This window comes from Phascolarctos cinereus, unplaced genomic scaffold, assembly GCF_003287225.1.
Source record: "Phascolarctos cinereus isolate Bilbo 61053 unplaced genomic scaffold, phaCin_HiC Scaffold_726;HRSCAF=1367, whole genome shotgun sequence".
Classification (NCBI taxonomy): domain Eukaryota; kingdom Metazoa; phylum Chordata; class Mammalia; order Diprotodontia; family Phascolarctidae; genus Phascolarctos; species Phascolarctos cinereus.
In genome coordinates, this window is record NW_027556098.1 from 412,689,404 (window position 1) to 412,709,184 (window position 19,781).

The 19,781-nt window shown below is 49.9% G+C and overlaps 1 protein-coding gene and 1 long non-coding RNA gene across 3 annotated transcripts in view; one reads left to right on the forward strand and one right to left on the reverse strand.

Moving 5' to 3' along the window:
• Nucleotides 1-1,146, forward strand: part of LOC144454267 (uncharacterized) — a 3,953-nt gene extending 2,807 nt beyond the window's left edge. Inside the window, exon 2 of the long non-coding RNA XR_013482615.1 lies at nucleotides 752-1,146. This is a non-coding gene — a long non-coding RNA (uncharacterized LOC144454267). The remainder of the gene's footprint in view (nucleotides 1-751) is intronic.
• Nucleotides 1-16,808, reverse strand: part of CBLC (Cbl proto-oncogene C) — an 18,525-nt gene extending 1,717 nt beyond the window's left edge. For both annotated transcript variants that reach the window (XM_021003777.2, XM_021003774.2), the window contains exons 1-9: nucleotides 16,075-16,808; nucleotides 14,417-14,563; nucleotides 13,661-13,817; nucleotides 13,333-13,454; nucleotides 13,042-13,179; nucleotides 10,148-10,235; nucleotides 4,877-5,008; nucleotides 3,842-3,961; nucleotides 3,534-3,620 (exon numbers count right to left, since the gene is read on the reverse strand). In XM_021003777.2, the coding sequence (XP_020859436.1) occupies nucleotides 3,534-3,620; nucleotides 3,842-3,961; nucleotides 4,877-5,008; nucleotides 10,148-10,235; nucleotides 13,042-13,179; nucleotides 13,333-13,454; nucleotides 13,661-13,817; nucleotides 14,417-14,563; nucleotides 16,075-16,415 (1,332 nt within the window). In that variant the 5' untranslated portion in view covers nucleotides 16,416-16,808. The remainder of the gene's footprint in view (nucleotides 1-3,533; nucleotides 3,621-3,841; nucleotides 3,962-4,876; nucleotides 5,009-10,147; nucleotides 10,236-13,041; nucleotides 13,180-13,332; nucleotides 13,455-13,660; nucleotides 13,818-14,416; nucleotides 14,564-16,074) is intronic.
• Nucleotides 16,809-19,781: the final 2,973 nt, after the last annotated feature.

Sequence of the window (19,781 nt, forward strand, 5' to 3'; positions counted from 1 at the left end):
CTCTTCATCTATCAAAATGAGGGCATGGGACTTAATGGTTTGTAAAGGCCCTTCCATTTCTGATATTCTGAGCCCAAGTCCTAGGTTGGCCTTACCCACTCCAACTATTATTTCTCTTCTTTCCTCTGACTCCTGCTCTGGCGGGCTCATCCCTCCTATTTCATCCTATACTTGAGGCAGCTGGGTAGATAGATATAGATGTAGATAAATGGATAGAGTGCTGGGCCTGGAGTCAGGAAGGCCTGAGGTCATCTCTGGCCTCAGACTCTTATTAGCAAGTCCTTAGATGGCTATCATGTCCCTCTTGAGTGTAATCTCCTCCGCCTTTCAATGGATGCTCTTCTAACATGGACACCTGTTTCTTGGGACAGCTGACTCTTTAGAAAGTTCTTACTTGTGTACGTGTGGGCATGGGTGTGGGTGTTGATCAAGTCTCTGATCAATTGGTTTTTTGTGGTACAGTGGAAACACCACTGGTTCTGAGGTAAAAAGCCAAGGGTTCAGATCCCACCTCTGACATTTACTACTTGTATGACTTTGGGTTATTAATTGAAACTCTTCAAACCACGCCTGTAAAATGAAGAGCTTGGACTGTGTGGCTTCTAAGATACCTTCTGGCTCTAAATCTAGGACCTTTTCTGGCCAGATGAAGAAATCCCAAAAGATCAGTGGCATGTTAAGAGAACAATGAACTATAATTGCCTTGAACTAAGGGCAAAGAAGGGTTTTCACTTTGTTTCGGCTTTACCAGGTGTGAAGAAATGCTCTTTGATAGAATTAGAGGACAGCTTTCCCATGGTGGACTCAAAAAAGCAAGCTTGTATGAACAAAAAGTGAGCTTGTTAACTCTGGAGTCAGGAAAGCAAGCAGTTCTGAGGAGCTGACCTTTGGCAGTAGAGAAGAGAGCCAGCTATGGAAGAAGAATCCAGCCATTGAGAGGGAATACTACTCCTGTCTGGGGGATAAGGGATATCTCCCCCTTCCCCTTTTCATCCCTTTTCCTTTTCCTTTCCTTGGCATGTCACCTCCCATTACATTGTAAGCTCTCTGAGGGCAGGGACTGCCTTTCTTTTTTCTTATTTGTATCCCAAGTGCTTAGCGGGTATCTGGAACATTGTAGGCACTTAATAAATGTTTATTGACTGACTGGTTGACTGGCTTTCTTTGTAGCCCAAGAGACAATACCTTACCCAAAAGAAAAAGAGTTAGCTTTGGTAGTTGGAGAGTAGCAAGGCCAGGGACCAGTTGAGTGACCTATCAGCTGAGATCCTGCACCCAAGGGAAATAATATGAGGGCACCAAATGAAGAGAAAGGATATCAGGGTCCAAGAGTGCCAGAGGCAGAATTTGTCTTGACAATATATATTTGTTTTAAGCGTGCCTCTCTGTTAATCAATGTATTCAGCACTTACTCTGCTTAAAGGTGGACAGCTAGGTGGCCTGGAGTCAGCAAAAACTCATCTTTCTGAGTTCCAATCTGGCCTTAGACACTAACTAGCTGTGTGACCCTGGGCCAGTCACTTAACCCTATTGGCCTCCGTTCAGACAAGACTGAAACTACCGAATAACAGCAACAACAATGACAACACATGTATAAGGGATTAGGTGGAGGGTTAGGGATACAAAGAAAATGAAAAAATAGTCCCTGCCCTTGAGAAGCTTATATTCTAATGGGAGGGCGGAAGGGACAGAAAGTACATAAAATGGTGCGTACAATTTACGTAGCAGAGTGGATGAAAAATAGCCTCAAAGGGAAAGGTACTAGCATTTTTACTAGCATTTTTTTTTCTTGCTTGGGGGGGTGGGGGCGGGGAGACCAGGAAAGGTCCTTTTCAGAAGGTGACTTTAAGATAAGCCTTGAAGGAAGCCAAGGATTCTGTATCACTGTTCTCTATATACCCACTTTCCCCACTGACACTGTTCTTTGTGGGAGAATGTGCCTCACATTTATGGGGGAAATGATTTATTGCTGTTTTTCTTACAGTGCCATCTCAGTTAATACCTTTGCTTTGAGCTAATTGTATCTACTGGCTGACTTGAAGAAAAGCATGCCAGTGGGGGCTTGTGCGCAGTGCAGATCCATAGAATACTTTGAACTGTGGGGAGAGGTTGCCCCCATAGGAGTTAATGAGTAGCCTGGAAGATCCCTGTCCCGAACTCTGACATTCCTATTCTAAGATCACTCCTAGCTCTGATGGCCTATGTTATATGTGCTAAAGTCCTTTTAGAATTGATATCCCATATGGGGTGGCTGGGTGGCGCAGTGGTTAGAGCACCAGCCCTGTAGTCAGAAGGACCTGGGTTCAAATCCAGCCTCAGACACTTACTAGCTGTGGGACCCTGATTGCCACCCTGTCTTTAAAGATCTCTCATCTCTGACATTCTGTGTTCTAAAGTCCCACTGTTCTAGGGCTCCTTGTAACCTGATGGTCTCTATTCTAGCTAGATTTTCTGCTCTAAGAGCCCGCTCGGCTCTGATGTCCTAGGATAAATATAAATAGCTCTCAGCCCAGCCCTTCTCTTTCCAATGTGGGGGTTGGTTTCTATGGACTCTAAGAGCCCTTTAGTTCTGAGTGTGTCCACCTGCACAAGTGGGCAGAGAGCAAGTGTGTGTGTGTGTGGGGGGGTGTTGGCAGGGGGAGGGCACTTGGGTATACGGAGAAATCAAATCCTTGAAATCAATAGTTGGCCCCTCTTCAAACAAACAAGGACTCAGGAAGCAAGAGAACACAGCCTCGCCTGGGCAAACAGAGGGCCGGCAGGAAGGGGGGAAGGACACCCTGTCAGCTCCAGCCAAATATGGAGCCAGGTCCAAGCAGCAAATGGAAGGCAGGGTGGGAGGGGGAGCTCCCTGAGGAGCTCAGCCTGAGAAAGGGGTTTGGGGGAGAGTAACAGCCAAGGAGAGAGGGCATCGGGTCCTCGAGCCGCCAGGGCCGTGCAATCCCAGGGGCCTGTCTGCCAGCACCGGCGACTGTACAGGCCCGGCAAAGGGACTGCAGCTGGCAGAGAAAGCCCCACGGCCTAGGACTTTCATGCGCTAGTCTAGTCTGACAATTTCTGTCTCTCAGAATTAAAGGGTGTCAGAGCTGGGATGGGGCTTAGAACAGGGAATGTCAGGGCTGAGAGGGGCTTTAGAACAGGGAATGTCAGGGCTGGGAGGGAGCTTAGAACAGGGAATGTCAGGGCTGGGAGGGCCCTTAGAACAGGGAATGTCAGGGCTGGGAGGGCCCTTAGAACAGGGAATGTCAGGGCTGGGAGGGCCCTTAGAACAGGGAATGTCAGGGCTGGGAGGGGGCTTAGGATAGGGAATATCAGAAGTGGGAGTGCCCTTACAGCTCATGAGTTTTATTGTTGGGGCTGTGAAGGGCAAAACCCCAAGATCATACGGTAGAAGGGCTAGGTTGAAGACTCAGGTCCTTTCCGCCAGATCTGGTGGCCTGTGAGACTGGTGGTCCTCAAGAGGCAGGAGGGGTGAGGGGACGGCCAAGGTGGGGAAGAGGGGGCTGGTGATGTAGGAGTTGGCCATCACTCACCAGTTCACTGTCCTCATATCCTCTAGGGGGCAGGTTAGGCCTTGGGGGCAGGGGGGGAGCCTCAAGAGGGGGATTCCTGGAACACACCTGGAGGAGGCATTGCAGGGGATCAGCATCTCTTCCTCTCACTGCTCTCTCCTAGTCTCTGCTTCTCCAAGTATCTCCCTCCCCCTTATCTCTCCCCACCCCAATTCTCTTTTTCTTATCTCCTCCTCCTCCTCCTCCTCCTCCTCCTCCTCCTCCTCCTCCTCCTCCTCCTCTGCCACTCCCTTCGTTCTCACCACCTTCATCCTCAGCCCAGATCTCACCTTAACTGAGGTCTCCATGTCTTCCTGGTCTTGTGAATCCCCAGGGAAAGGCTGGATGGTCACAGACTCCCATCCCTGAATCACACATCGGCAGAAGGGGCAGGTGTGGTCTGGGGATTTCTGGGGGTAGGTGAAGCAAAGTCAGGGTCTGCCCACTTTTCCTCTCCCCCTGTGCTTAACCTCCAGCTTCTAGCACATAGCATAACACCTGACACATAGTAGGTGCTTAGCAAATATTTATTGACTGACTACCCCAGGGCTGCAACGGGGGGGGGTGTGTGGAATGGGGGTGGGGGTGGAGGAGGGAGAGATGGAGAGATGCACATGAGAAAATATGGAGAGACACTGAGATGGAGAGAAAGATACACAGGAAGAGATAGACACAGAGAGATGGAGAGGAAGAGATAAGGGAGGAATGAGAGACACAGTGTGGAGGCAGAGACAGGCATGGAAAGACCGAGATGGAGAGAATGATAGAAGGACATATGGGTAGAAGAAGGCTGAGATGGACACACACACACACACATACAAGCACATGCACATGCATACACACATGCACACATGTGTACATGCATACACACACACAAGCATGCACAGAGTTTCAGAATCATAGCAGGTCAGAGCTGGAGCAGAAGTCAAGTCACATGGTCCAGTTCTTACCTGAGCAGAATGGAGGTGGATTATGAGACAGAAACAAAGAAAGAAGAAGAGAGAGGAGAGAGAAAAAGGTAAAGGCTGAAACAGAGTCCGGGATGGAAAGGCTGAGACCAGGCACAGAGAGAAGGAGAAAGAAATAGAGAGAGGGAGGGGGAAAGACAGAGAGAGAGAGAGAGAGAGAGAGAGAGAGAGAGAGAGAGTCAGAAAGAGGCAGAGATGGATGGAGACATGGAGAGAAGGGACAGAGAGAGAAAGGCAGAGAGACACAGGTAGAAGTCCAGCCAGAGGGATCCTTAGTGGGAGACAGAAAGGCAGAGGAGTAGTGACCAGGACCGGGCCTGAGGACCCTCCCCCTTCTCAGAACAAAGCCTCGCACACCTGCCAGCCATCCAGACAGGGGTAGCACATGAGGTGGCCACAGGGCGTCAGCCTTGTGTCCTTGTCCCGCTCAGTGCAGATCTTGCACAGTTCAAAGGTGGAGTTCATGGTGCAGTACAGCTGGAATTGTTCCTGGCCAGAAACAAATCAAATAGAGGCTTAGAGTCCATGGGGGTCATTGGACACCCTCTTGTCTCACATTATCACCTCACGTATCTAACTGAGGCCCAGAGAGGGAGAAAGGGACCCAATAGGTCAGGGGCTGGACCTCATGCCCGCTAACTTCCCTCTCTGGGCCTCAGTTTCCCCATCTGTAACACGAGACAGGGTAGACCCAGATTGTCTCTACCTAAGGTGACTTCAGCTCTGACCTTCTGTGATGTTACATTCTAAGAAGCTCTCTCGGATTGTCCTTTCACCCCTCATGCTTTGCCAAACCTCAACCCCGGATTCTTTCACCATGGGTTTCCTCTGCTCCTACTCCCATGATGTTGAACAGAATTGGCGAGAATTACGCAATTGAGCAAACCCTCCAAATTTGTGGAATCTAATCTCAGCTGGGCTTTCACTGCAGCAAAGCAACCCTCAGGCTCCATCCACCCCACGGGGCATTCCAAACCTTCTCTTCTTTCCTCAAACCTCCCACACCTGCCTTTCCCATAAAGGATTCTCATGACCTTAGTGAAAAAAGTAAATCCACTTCTGGCCGACTTTCTTTGCTCCACATCTCAGAATAAGTCAACGTTACTATCCTGTCCCTACCTCCCCTCTCTCCTGGAGTCTCTGAGGAGGATACAGATTTTTCTCCTTGCCAAGATCAACCATCAGATTATACCTGCTCTTGCTCCCCTCCCCCTACAATTTTCAGTCTCTCTGTTCACTATTTTCCCCTCAGTTGGATCTACCATACTTTCAAGCTATTATCCAATATTCCTCTTCTCTTTCTTAGTCATAGTTTTATAAAAAGCTCTCTTATAGGCTCTGATTTCCTGCTGACTATGGCTCCATCTGATGCTTGGGCCATCTCTGACCCAAAGGCTTTCAGGGTGACCGAGAAGAGACACTAGGCAGCCTGGGCCAAAGGGACCAGTCAAGATTGCAGGCCCAGCAATGACAGGGAGCCTCCCCCTACCCCCATCTAATGAGAGAGAGTGAGGACAACATGAAAGAAAAATATGAGCACCTGCTAAATTGGAGCTGTGCAAGGCCACAAAACATAAGGGCCCATTGGCCAGCACCCTGGTCATCTCCCCTCCTCCCCAGGCCAGCAGAAGCAGCAGCTCATCCTCTCCGGAAGAACAGAACTGGACCCATGACAACAAAAGCAATGTAGTAGTTCCATGATGTGTTGAAAGTAACTCCTGAGGACTTTGCTAGTCAGATCAAGCTAATGGATGAAGCAAGATTAAAGGTTATACAGCCTGAGTAAGTAGCCTGTTGTGGGTGGAGCAAGAAAGAAAAACAGCCTCTTCCCTGACAGTATGGATCTTAAAAAAAAAAAAAGGACAGAAAATCTGAACCATAGAGTGGAGATAGCAGAGAAGCTTCTAAAACTCAATGAGCTTCATTTCTGCGTGTCTGGGGCACTGGCACTCCCAGACCCACCGATTTTCAGACCAACATATACATTTGTAAGGGAGCGGTCTTTGAAAGCCCAGGATCTAATAAGAGAAAAGGGACCACAAGAAGGGGTTAGATGGCTTGTAAAAGGTTTAGCCTGCCTAGGGGAATCTCTTGAGGCCTAGAGGAAGAACTTGAAGAGGACTTGAGGAGGAGAATTAACACAGAGCTGGACACAGGGAAGTTGTAAGGAGTCACAGAGAGAGCAGAAGCATTAGCAGAGGCAAGCACCAGAAAGGAGCCAGGGCTTGGGTCAGCTGGACAAGAGAATTGGTGTTGCTGAAACTCCCCCACCCCTTACTGGAGACCCTGAGGTGAAAATTTTGTATTTATATTTCAGTTCCTGCCTTGAGCTTCTTCATGGGAAGCCTTTTCCTTTGGGCTTGGGGAGGGGGAAGCCGCTTGTCTTTCTTTGTTTTAAAAGTTTATTTTGTCTTTATAAATAGGGATAACTGCCAGCCATCCCTATTGGTGTTATACTTATTGGAAATACAGTTGGTAAGAAGCAAATGATGGGGCTGGGGGTGGGGGTGGAACATCCTCAGAGTAAAGATAGAAATATGTCTAACACAGATGTTTTGCCAGAATCTCTGTCTCTGGTGGGGGGCTTGTAGCTAACAAAAAGGAGGAGATTTACAGATTCTTAGATATTACTTCCCAGAAGAAACATTTATACAGGGAAAAACCATCTGGGTGGTGAGTCATTAGTAGAATGGAGGACAAAATAGTAGTGGTCACTCTACCATCCCTTTCACACTGCTGTAAGATGTATACATGCTGACTTCAATCGGGTTCTCTTTTTTCAATCGGGTATCTCCTTTTATTCTTCTCTGATGAACCCCGCCCCCCACCTGCCTCCTCTCTTCTCAGCCCCCCAATCCATCTCCACCCCATTTGCTCTGTGCAGATGAACTGGCTTAACATTTTATGAGACAACTGAGATCGTCCCATGCGACCTCTTTCATCTCCTCTCTCTGCTTAAGATGTTTCTGTGTCGTCAGTCCTCTCTCTTTTCCCTCTGGTCTCTGAGAATGACCCCACAGGCTTCGTCCTTGCTTACCCAACTTTTGCTCTTGGCCTCCCCTCCCTCCCTTCCCAGTTTCTTTTTACTTTATCATTCCTTCTTCCTATCTCTTTCTGTGCTACCTCTAAACATACTCCCCGGTCCTAGAGATCTTGTCCTTGGCCCGGTCATTTCCTCAGCACTCATCTTTTTTACTTCCTTTTCACTGCTGCTCTCTCAGAAAGTCTACCCTTTCTGTGTCCAGCTGGATCTGAAATCAGATCTTCCTGAGTCCTTTATATGTTCAATAAATTTGCTCCTCGCTGCCCAAAAGCACAATATGGCTTTTGACCTTATCACTCAAACAAAATGGCTTTTTCCAAAGTGACCACTGCTCTGTCCACTGCCAGATTCGGTGGTCTTTCCTCACTCCCCCTTCCGCAGCATTCAGCACTCTTGATCACCCTTTCCTTCTGAATGCTCTTTTCTCCTCAGATTTTTGTGACACTGCTCTCCTCCTCCCTGTCTGGCTGCTCCTTCTCAGTCTCCTTTATGGAATCCTCATTCCTACTTTTGTTATTGTTCAGTCATGGCTGACTCTTCGTGACCCTATTTGGGGTTTTCCCAGAGCATGGGTCTGGCATGTTACTCCTCTGCTCAGGAAACTGTAGGGGCTCCTCATTGCCTCTAGGATCAAATACACACGCCTTGCTGTGGCATTTAATGCCGTTCACAACCTACCTTTCTGGCCTTGTAATTAAAACACTAATTCAATTCAGTGAACGTTTACCAAGTGTCTACTATGTGCCAGGCACTGCGCTAAGCACCGGGGACACAAAAAGAGGCAAAAGACAATGCCTGCTTTCAAGGAGCTTGCAGTCTAATGGGGGTGGGGGGCGACATGCAAACAAGCTAGCCAGCTGGACAATAAATGGGAAATAATTAACAACGGAGGGAAGGCCCTGGGATTAAGAGGGGTTGGGGAAGGCTCCCGGTAGAAGGCACAATTTTAGTTAAGATTCAAAGGAGGCCAGGGAGGTCAGTAGTCCAAGCAGAGGAGGGAGAACAGCCCAAGAGAACGTGGGTGAGTTCCTCGCTCTCCTTTCCATCCTTGGTGGCGCAGCTAACTCTTCTCCTCACTGTTGTGTCACATTCTATTCCTTCTCCTTTGCATGGCCTTTCACGGTCCTCCACTCCTCAAATTCAGTCCTTTCTCACCTCCGTTCTTTGAATCTGTATCCCCTCAACTCCTAGATCAACCCCTGAAGCCTATTTTGATCGTGGCAGCTGGAAATAGGAAGAGCTGAGTTCAAATCCAGCCTCAGACACGTTCTAGCTGGGTGAACCTGGGTAAGTCACTTCACCCCTGTTTGCCTCAGTTTCCTCAACTGTATAATGGGGATAATAATAGCATCTATTTTGCTATTGTCAAATGAAATCCTGATTGTAAAGCACTTAGCACAGTGCCTGGCAGACGGTAAGCACTATGGAAATGTTAGGTTATTATTAGCTATTATTATATCTCCCACTTATATAGCACTTTAAGGTTTGCAAAGCCCTTTGCAATTATTGTCTCATTTGATTCTGACAACCTTAGGAGGTAGGTGCTGTTATTACCCCCATTTTACAGATGAGGAAACTGAGGCAAACAGAGGTTTAGTGACTTGCCTAGGGTCGCCCAGCTAGGGAGTGTCTTAGGCCATATTTAAACTCAGCTCTTCCTAAGATTCCAGGCCCAGCGCTCTATCCTCTGTGCCACCAAGCTGCCCAAGTATTATTATTACTATTATTATTCTCTTCCTCCTCCCCACCCCAGTGTGCCTTGCAATCATTTGCATGTTATTTAAGGGCACATTGTCTACCTTAATGGAATGTAAGTCTGAGGACTAGGACTGCTGCGTTTCTGTCTTTGTAACCCCAGCACAGAGGCCTGGTATACGGAGGGGCTATAGACGTGCCCACTGATTAGTTAGGGAGAACTCTTTCAGCTCTGACAGCCCGTGTTCTATGTTCTGAGGGCCCTCCCAGCCCTGACATTCTCTGTTCTAAGGCTCCTTTCAGCTCTGACATTCCCTGTTCTAAGAACCCCTTCCAGCTCTGACATTCCATGTTTAAAGAGCCCTCCCAGCTTTGACATTCCATGTTTTAAGGTTCCTTCCAGCTCTGACATTCTCTGTTCTAAGGACCCCTTCCAGCTCTGACATTCCGTGTTCTAAGGTCCCTCCCAGCCCTGACATTCTCTGTTCTAAGTCTCCTTTCAGCTCTGACATTCCCTGTTTTAAGAACCCCTCCCAGCTCTGACATTCCCTGTTCTAAGGACCCCTTCCAACTCTGACATTCCATGTTCTAAGGTCCCTCCCAGCTCTGACATTCCATATTTTATGAGCCCTCCCAGCTCTGACATTCCATGTTCTAAGGACCCCTCCCAGCTCTGGCATTCCACATTCTAAAGGCTGAACTCCCTGCTCCAACATTCCATATTCTATACTCTGAAGACCTTTTAGCTCCAACACTAAAAAGGAGGGCTACAGCAGAAGGGAGAAGAGACTGATTTGAGTCATCAGGGCTGGGCAGATGGCTGAGAGGTCACTGCTGACTGATTCTGGGGCAGGTGGAGTAGCAGGAGGATGATAAATGGGGGAGCTTACCTGTGAGACCTCAATGTGTCTGTGGTCCTTTACTTCTGCCAGCTCAGACAGGTCTGGATTCACATTCCTCCCATCTGGATAGAGGCAACTGAGGGAACATGACAATGCAGTATTCATGGGGGTGAGGAATAAGGAGAATTCACAAACAATTCCTAGCCTCCCTTCCTGTCAAGTACAGCCTGGGTAAAAAGTAGAACCTTTTCGTTACAGATCAACCCTTCCATCTCTTCTCTGCTTATTAGCATCTTTCTCCTTCTACTCATAACGTCCTCCTCCAGAAAGTTAGCCCAGATGGGCCAACTCCTCCTCTGCCAAGGGCATTGTCAGAGTGGGGGGTCTTTGAGGGTAGGCGTTTAACTTAGCGCCTCACAAAGTCCGAGGTACACAGTGCTCTTGAGTCAGGAGGAGAAACAATGGCCCACAGAGAAAGTGAGCAGATTCAGAGCTCCAAAGAGACAGCCTCAGGAAGCTATTGGATATTTAGAGCAGGAGAGCTAGGGGAGAACATTAGAACTGAGGTTGGAGGGCCTTCAGAATGCAGAATGCCCTAGCTGGAAAGGAACTTAGAACAGAGGATGTCAGAGCTGGGAAAGTCCTTAGAATAAGAAAGGTTGGTGCTTTAAAGGGAAAATAGAATGATGTAATGACCTTAACAGGCCTGATAACCACGATGGTGTGGTTACTGATCCAGAGCCAGACATCCTGGAGAATGAAGTCAAGGGGGCCTTAGGAAGCACTGCTAGCAATAAGGCTGGTGGAGGTGATGGAATCCCAGCTGAGCTGTTCAAAATCCTGAAAGATGATACTGTTCAAGTGCTGCACTCCATATGTCAGCAATTTGGAAAACACAACAGTGGCCACTGATCAGAAAAGATCAGCTTGTGTCCCAGTCCTAAAGAAGGGCAATGCCAAGGGATGGTCAAATTACCAAACACTTGTGCCAGCAAAGTTATGCTTAAGACTCTGCAGGCTATATGTGAACCAAGAATTAATGGAAGATCAGGCTGGTTCCCAAAGAGGCAGAGGAACTAGAGACCAAATTGCCAACACTTGCTAGGCTATGGAGAAAGTAAGGGAGCTCTAGAAAAACATCTACTTCTGCTTCACTGACTCCACTGAAGCCTTTGACTGTGTGGATCACGACAAAATGTGGCAAGGCCTCAAAGAGATGGGAGGACCAGGCCGTCTTACTTGTCTCCTGAGGAACCTGTATGAGGGCCAAGAAGCAACAGTCAGAACCGAACATGGAACAGCTGATTGGTTTGATTGGAAAAGGAGTATGACCAGGCTGTATATTGTCACATTATTTATTTAACGTGTATGCAAAGTACATCATAGAAAATGCCAGGGTAGTGGAATCAAAAGCTGGAATTAAGATTTCTGGGAGAAATATCAACAATCTCCCATATGCAGATGATACCACTCTGGTGGAAGAAAGTGAAGAAAAATTAAGAAGCCTCTTGATGAGGGTGAAAGAGAGAGTGTAAAAGCTGCTATGAAGATTGACATCAAAAAAACTGAGATCTTGGCAACTGGCCCCATCACTTCCTAGCAAATAGAGGAAGAAGAAATGGAAACAGTGTCAGATTTTATATTCTGGTCTCAAAGATCACTGCAGATGGCGACTGCAGCCATGAAATTAAGACTCCTTGGAAGAACAGCTATGGCAAATCTGGCCAACACACTGAAAAGCAGAGACATCGCCTTGCTGACAGAGGTCTGTATGGTCAAAGCTCTGGTTTTTCCGGCAGTAATGTGTGGCTGTGAGTGTTGGACTATGAGGAAAGCTGAACACTGCAGAATCAAAGCTTTTGAATTGTGAGGCTGGAGAAGACTTTTGAGGGTCCCTTGGATAGCAAGGAGATTAAATCAGTCAATGCTTAAAGAAATTGACTCAGGCTGGTCACTGGAAGGCCAAATACTGAAGCTGAAGTTGAAATACTTTGGCCACATCATGAGAAGATAGGGCTCACTGGAAAAGACTCTGATATTGGGAAAGGTTGGAGGGAAAAGGAAAAGGGGACGGCAGGGGATCAGATGGTTAGGTAGTATCATGGAAACAATAAACATGAACTTGGACAGACTTTGGGAGAGAGTGGAGGAAAGAAGGGCCTGGCATGCTATGCATAGTCTTTGGGGTCACAACAAATTGGACACTGCTGAATGACTGAAAAAGAATGATGATGATAACAAAATCTAGTATTTATATAATGCTTTAAGGTTTGCAAAAATATTTTATGTTATTTCATTTTAAACCTTGGTCATATATACTATGAGACCATGTATCCTGAGAGATTAGGTCCTATCATTATCTCCATTTGACAGATGAGGAAATTAAGGAGGACAGGTGTGAAGGGACTTGGCCCAGGGTCACACAGCTGGGCATATTGAATGCCTGAGATGGAAGGCAGCCTAGATCATAGACTGTTAGAATAAGAAGGGCCCTTAGAACAAAGGAAGTCAGGACTGGGAGGAGGAAGGGGCCCTGGATGTCATTTGTCCTGACCTCCTCCTTTAACAGAGAAGGAAACTGAGGGCAGCTAAAATAAGGGTCTGATAGACTCAGTCCTAGGGTGGAGTGGAGAAGTCTGCCCTCTGGTGGAGGTTGCTGGTAACAGGAGCCTGATAGAGGCTAAGGGAGAAAGGGGACCTCAGTAGAGCTGGGAGCTGGAAGGCCAATGAGAACCGCAAGCCAATGCCTCCCTTTGGCAGAGGAGGAAATTAGGCCCCCAGTGGGGAAGTGACTTATCCACAGTCACGCAGCAGCCACAGAATGTCTGAAGTGGGGGTAATCCTAGAGATTGTCTGGTGCCCTGCTTTCCTTTTCTAGAGGAAGGGGACCACAGAGAGGAGCGGGGCCTGCAGTGCAGGGCAGGGTGGAGAACAAGACTCACAAGCCTTTCTTCTGGCCTTCTCTCAGGGCCTGGCAAAGCGGCTTGTTCAGGGGAATCATCTGCAGGACCTGGCCGTCTTCGCTCACGTAGCCAATGGCCCACTGACCTAGGCGGGTGCAGCTCGGGCGAAAGATGTAGCTTAGGGGAGGAAAGATCCGGCTCAGCAGGACCTCGCCGCCCCCCATTCTCCACCCTGCTCCCACCGGAATCGAGGCCTGCGGGGCCTGGCCTCCTCCCCGTGCCCCAAGCGTGCCCCCCAATCTTCCCTGTCCCTTCCCTGGTAGCCCCCACCTGCCAGGCTTGTCCAGGTGGGTCTGCAGGCGGGCCTTCACCTCTGCGTAGGTGATGAAGGCCATGTAGCCGGGGTGAGTGACAGCCAGCAGAGTCCAGTTCTTGAGGAGAGAGGACCAGGGCTGGGAAGGAGTAGAGATGTAAGGGGAGGGGGCCTTCCTTCCCTCTCAGAGGCTTAGGCATCCTGATCTCCCAACTCTTGTCCCCCCGGGGATCCAAGCATCTAGATCCCTCCTCCCTCCTTGGGGACCCAGGCATCCTGATCCCTCAAGCCGCTCAGGGGCTTAAGCATCCTGGACCCATCTGACACCCCAGGCCCTCTGGAGACCTGGAAAAGGCGGGTGAAGACGTCAAACTCAAAGATGGACACGTGGCCGCTGATGGTTAAATCTATGGTGGATTTCAGGGCCTGGGCCATAGGACCAGGCTTCACAGGGTGGCAGGAGCTCAGAAGTTTCTCAAATTCTTCCCATGGAACCACACACCTAAGAGGTCAGAGAGACAAGCTTGCCCCCACCTCCTCCCTGGCTCAGAAGCACCATGTTACCAACTGAGGTTAGGGATTGAAGGTCCTGAAGGTGAAAGGGGTAGTGGGCACCACCCTGGGCTTCAGCTGACCACTTTTAAAATGGCATGTGGCCAGATGGGGTCCGAGGGCCCTCCCAGCTCTGACATCCCTTGTTCTAAGGGCCCTCCCAGCTCTGACATTCCCTGTTCTAAGGGCCCTCCCAGTTCTGACATTCCCTGTTCTAAGGGCCCTCCCAGCTCTGACATTCCCTGTTCTAAGGGCCCTCCCAGCTCTGACATTCCCTGTTCTAAGGGCCCTCCCAGTTCTGACATTCCCTGTTCTAAGGGACTTCCCAGCTCTGATATTCCCTGTTCTAAGGCCTCTCCCAGTCCTGACCTTCCACATTCTAAGGACTTTCTTAGCTTTGACACTGCCATTTTATAATTGTCCCCTGGATCCAGGGGGTGACAAGAGATGTGGGGCTAGACAGAAGGGCCCTTGAGTTGCCTTGTGTGGCGATGGTGATAGTGGTGCCTGGATGCTGTGTTGAGGAGGGAGGGGTCTACCATAGCTCACCTCTTTCCACACTTCTGTCTCCAAAATTCCCGAGCCTGGGGTATGCTAAGCTGGTACGTGTGTCCGCAGTAGCAACCATCAGGGAAGAGGGCTCTGAGCTCTGTGAGCATGTGACTGAAGATCAGGGCCAGCTTGGTCAGCTGCCTCCTGGGAAAAGGCCATGGCGAGGTCGTGAGAACCCAGGTGCCCCCACATCCCTGACCAGCCACCCCTCCCCACCCGAGGGTCCTCAGGAGGTACCACAAAACCCCCAGGGTCTGTCTGATCATTCCTTAGGGTTCCCTGGATGAGATGTGTGGGAGTCCCCATGACAGGGTCCAGAAGATCACCAGGACAGTCTGTAAGGCCCCCGGACGAGCCAACAATGCCTTTGGGATAGGGCCCTTTGTACAGGAATGAACAAACTCCCTCGATGACACAGCTCTGCATATCCTCTGCCTCTCAAGGGGCAGGGAGGTGAATTGACCCGCTAGCATGTATCAGACGGGAGATTTGAACCCAGGTTTTCCTGGCTTGGAGGCCAGTTCTCTCCCAGCTGCTGCCTCAGGCTACCCCTGGTGTCCAGAGTGGGGGAGGTGACAGTTGTCACCTGTATTCTGGCCAGATCAGCCCCCATCTGGAGTATGAATGGAGTGAGGTGAGGGGCCAGCTTACGAGGGTCGGCTGAGGGAACTGGGGATAGAGGAGAGAAACTTGGGGGCTGGAGTCAGCCAAAGGATTAGGCCCATTCTCTGTGCGGGTGCCCTCCCCTCCCCCCCAACCTAGGAGCTAAGGAAGAGGAATGAACAAGTGGACGAGGTGGCCTTTGCAGGTAGTGAGCTGCCTGTCAGTGAAAGGCATGGTTGTGTGACCACGTTTCAGGGATGTGGGAGAGGGGACCCAAAGGTTTCTGAGTAGTCATGATAATAGCATTTACGTGGGGCAGCTAGGTGGCACAATGGAGAGGGTGCTGGGCCTGAGTTTGAACTTCCTGAGTTGAAACCTGGGCAAGTCACCTCACCCTGTTTGCCTCAGTTTCCTCATCTGTAAAATGAGCTGGAGAAAGTAAGAGCAAGCCACTCCAGTATCTCTGCCAAGCAAACCCCAAATGAGATCACGGAGAGTCGGGCACAACTGAAAAATCCCTGAACTGTAAAAGCATTTCCAAAACCCTTGAAAATTTACTGAGCACTTTACAGATGTCATCCCGGCTCATGTTTACAGCAGCCTTGAGAGGGTGGCGTGTTATGATCCCCATTTTGCAGAGGAGAACACTGAGGTTAAGTGAATTGTCCAGGGTCACAAGTAAAAGCCTAATGGGCAGTTTTGAACTTCCTGACGTCAAGCCCAGAGCTGTGTCTGTGAGCACCACCTAGCTGCCTGCTGCTTCTTTGGAACCTCCCAAAGCAGATCCGGATTCTAGCCCCCCAGGGCACATGGTTGGTAGGGCATACTATGGTCAGCTAGTATCTCTTTTGCCCCCTAGGGTCAGGGTCTATAGAGGACCCACAAAGGAGGGTAGAGGGTGTGGGAACCAATCCCTCTGGTCTCCCTGGGTCGGGCCCCTGGACTGGTTCAGTCTGGCCAGTGTCAGCAGGGCCAGCTGGCTCTGGGTGGATTGGAGATGGGGGTCTAGGCCCCGGAGATGGGGTGGGGAATCAGCCCTCCCCCCTCCTCACCTGTGGCTAGGGCCCTCCCAGAAGGCCTTGTCCCTTGCAGGGAAGAGGATGGCTACCTGCTGCACCTTCTGGCCCAGGTTGGTCAGGAAGCCAGCTAGGAAATCAGCGGGCCCCCCGGGCTCCTGGAGCCCTCCTGCAGCCTGCCTCCTGGCTTCTGTCACCTGCTGCAGCAGCCAGGCCATCTGCGGAAGCAGGTGAGGCAAGGAGGGGGGGCTGGAATCCAGGGGGGGGGCTCGGCACAGGATAGATTCCAGGTGCTCTAGTGCCCGTAGAGCCTGGGCCAGGGCCTTCTGCTCCCCCCGGAGACCCTGGGGCAAGCCCGGCCAGGCTGAGGAGGCCATGGAGAGCTAAGCCCTGGGAGGAAGAAGTCTGAGAAATGCCCGCCCAAGGGTGTGGGCAGGAAAGGGAGGGTGGAGGCAGGCACTGGTAGGGCCAGACACCTGGCTTCCTGAGGACAATGTCCAGTGCCCTGGACGCTGGGCTCCAGGAGAGGCCACGAGGAAGATGGTCTGAAGGTCTGAGGCCTTCATGGGAGCAGGCCTGGGGACCCAGGTGCCTGGATTCCTGATAGGGAGCAAAGGGGGGTGGTAGGCCCCTGGGTTCCAGAGGGAGCTCAGAGCAGGACACGGGAGCCCCTGGGTTTTTGAGAGGAGCTGGTCTGGGGTCTCAGAAGCTGAGGTCCCCAGAGGGCCAGCCAAGGCTCTGTGAGCAGAGGTGGGGGGCAGGTATGCTGGAGGGGCGGGGCTGGGCAGGGCGCAGCAGGGGCCCAGTTTCTTCCAAGCTGGAGGTGTGTGTGCGGGGGAAGGGAGTCCAGTCTCTGAACCGGTGGAACCAGTAAGAGGAACCTAGGTGGGGCAGCAGCAGGCCAGGGCTGGTGGCCACGAGGGGGCACTGTGGTCCCTCCTGCTCAACCTTCCCCGCCAGCTCTCAGTCCAGTAGGGGCCAAGGAAGATGGGCAGGGCAGGAGGCTCCCCACTGTCCTCCCTTTCCCCCTCCATGGCCCTCTCTGGGGAAGAGAGGGCCTTGAATGTGAGTGAGCGTGTGCGCACGCACACACACACACACACACACACACACACACACACACAGAGTCATGAACACAGCAATGCAGACACATAATCATACAGACCCACCCAGCAACAGACACACAGACCATTGCAAATATACAGAAAACCAGGTGTACACACACACACACACACACACACACACACACACACATACAGACTTGGGATCTACTCACACAGACAGACATGGTCACAAAATCTATTGGTCAATACACGTTGATTAAGAGCCTACTATGTGTCAGGCCCAGGGCAGCCAGGTGTCTCCACAGTGGATAGAGCGCCTGGCCTGGAGTTGGGAAAGACTCATCTTCCTGCCTTCAAACCCAGCCTCAGACACTTCCCAGCTGTGTGACCCCGGATGAGTCTCTTCCCCCTGTTTGCCTCAGTTTCCTCATCTGTAAAATGAGCTGAAGAAAGAAATGGCAAACCACTCTAGTATCTCTGCCAAGAAAACCCCACATGGAGAGTCAGACATGACTGAGATGACTGAATAATAATTAAAACCCAAGCAGAGGATGTTGTAATTGATACTAAAGATAATAAGGTGCCACTGGAGTTGATTAGGTAGAGAGTGATGTGGTGAGATATGGTACTTTAGGAAGCCCATCATGCTAGCTGAGTGGTGGATAGAATGGAATGGGGAGAGACTGGAGACACGGACGCTAACCAGCCTGCTACTGCAGAGTCACACACAGTCTCCCTTCTAAACAGAGACACACATATTTTTTATTATTTAAAAACACATATTTAGAGCCTCAGACCAAACACTTGACACTTACTAGCTGTGTGACCTTGGGCAAGTCACTTCACCCTGTTTGCCTCAGTTTCCTCATCTGTCAAATGAGAAGGAAATGGCAAAACACTCCAGTGTCTTTGCCAAGAAAACCCCATACGGGGTCACAGAGAGTCAGATACAACTGAAATGATTCAACAACAACAAACCCTTAAAGATAAACAAATGCTAGTTTATTGACAGCAATAATAATAATGATGGCTAGCATTTCTATAATGCTTTAAGGATTGTAAAGTGCTAGGTTAACTCATTGGAGTTAACATGTATTAGTAGTATATTATTATTATTATAAATATTCATGTCATTGATATAGTCCCATTTTACATTTGGGGACACTGAGGCAGATAGAGGTTAAATGACTCGGCCAAGGTAACACAGGTAGGAAGTGCCTGAGGGAGGATTTGAACTCAGGTTTTCTTGACTCCAAGTCTTATGTGATCCAATCACATGCTCCTCTCTTTAATTTCCCACCCTCATGCCTTTGCACCGGCTCTTATTGCCCATGCCTGGAACACCTTCTCTCCCCACCCCTGCTCTTAACTCTTTGGAATCCTTGACTTCCTTTAGTTTCAGCCCAGGTGGCTTTTCTTGAACCTCCCAGCTGCTGGTCCCTTCCCCTCTGAGGTCCCCTCCCATCTGCTTGGAATTTATCTCATAAGGATTTATTTATATTTGTTGTCTTCCCCCCCCCCCCATTTCGAATGTGAGCTTTGTGAGGGCAGGGACTTTTCTTTGAATCCCCAGTGTTCACCAGATGACCTGGTCATAGTAAGCACTTAACAAATAAATGAGACAGACACACGGTCCCATCTTTTCTGTCTCCAGTGACACACACATTAGATCCAGTGACATGTTTACACACATGTCGTACATAGACACGAGGTCCCACATACACAGAGACCAGTAGTCGGGAACATGGAGTCACGCGTGGAGGCAGACAGAGCCATTCAACAATCCTTTCCTGAGTCCCAAATGGACGAGACCCTTTGAGGAAGACAGAGACGTGCTATATAACTTCAGCACTGGGCAGAACTGGGGGCAGGACCTCCAGAAGGGGACATCCCTTGTGGAGGCTCCCATGTGGCTAGAGATGAACAGGGAGGACTGTCTGGGAGAGGCAAAGAGCTGGGCTGGCCCCTGGAGGAGAGTGGGGAGAGAATGGGGAGGTCCTTTCAGTTAGGCAAGAGTAGTCTGGGCCACGCTTGGGGAATCCGTGGCTTTGCGGTCACATGTGGCCTTCTAGGTCCTTGGGTGTGGCCTTTTGATTGAGTCCAAGTTTTACAGAACAAATCCTTTCATCCTTTTTTTTTTTTTTTGCTTTTTTGGGTGAGGCCTTCAGGGTTAAGTGACTTGCCCAAGGTCGCACATCTAGTAAGTGTTAAGTGTCTGAGGCTCGATTTGAACTCAGGTCCTCCCGACTCCAAAGCCAGAGCTCTATTCACTGCACCACCTAGCTGCCTCAGGACAAATCCTTTTATGAAGGGGATTTGTTCTGTGAAGTTTGGACTCAGTCAAAGGGCTGCACATGAGGACCTAAAGGGCCAGGTATGGTCTCAAGGCCACAGGTACCCCACCCTTGACTCTGGGCAAAGACAGGAGCACCCATTTTGTGGAGAAGCTTGACCTGGTGGAACACAAGGGGTGTGTGGAGGCCTTGAATGTCTACCTGAGAAGTCTGGATGGGAACCTGGGGCCATCCCTGATGAAGAGAGGGGTAAATCATAGAATGCCTTTGATGGAATGACCATGAAGACCATCCAGACCTTATTGTACAGCTGGGGAAACTAAGGCCCAGAAAGAGAAACTAGCTCCCTTAGGGACTGAACCCCCCAGTTGCTAGCCTTGGGCAG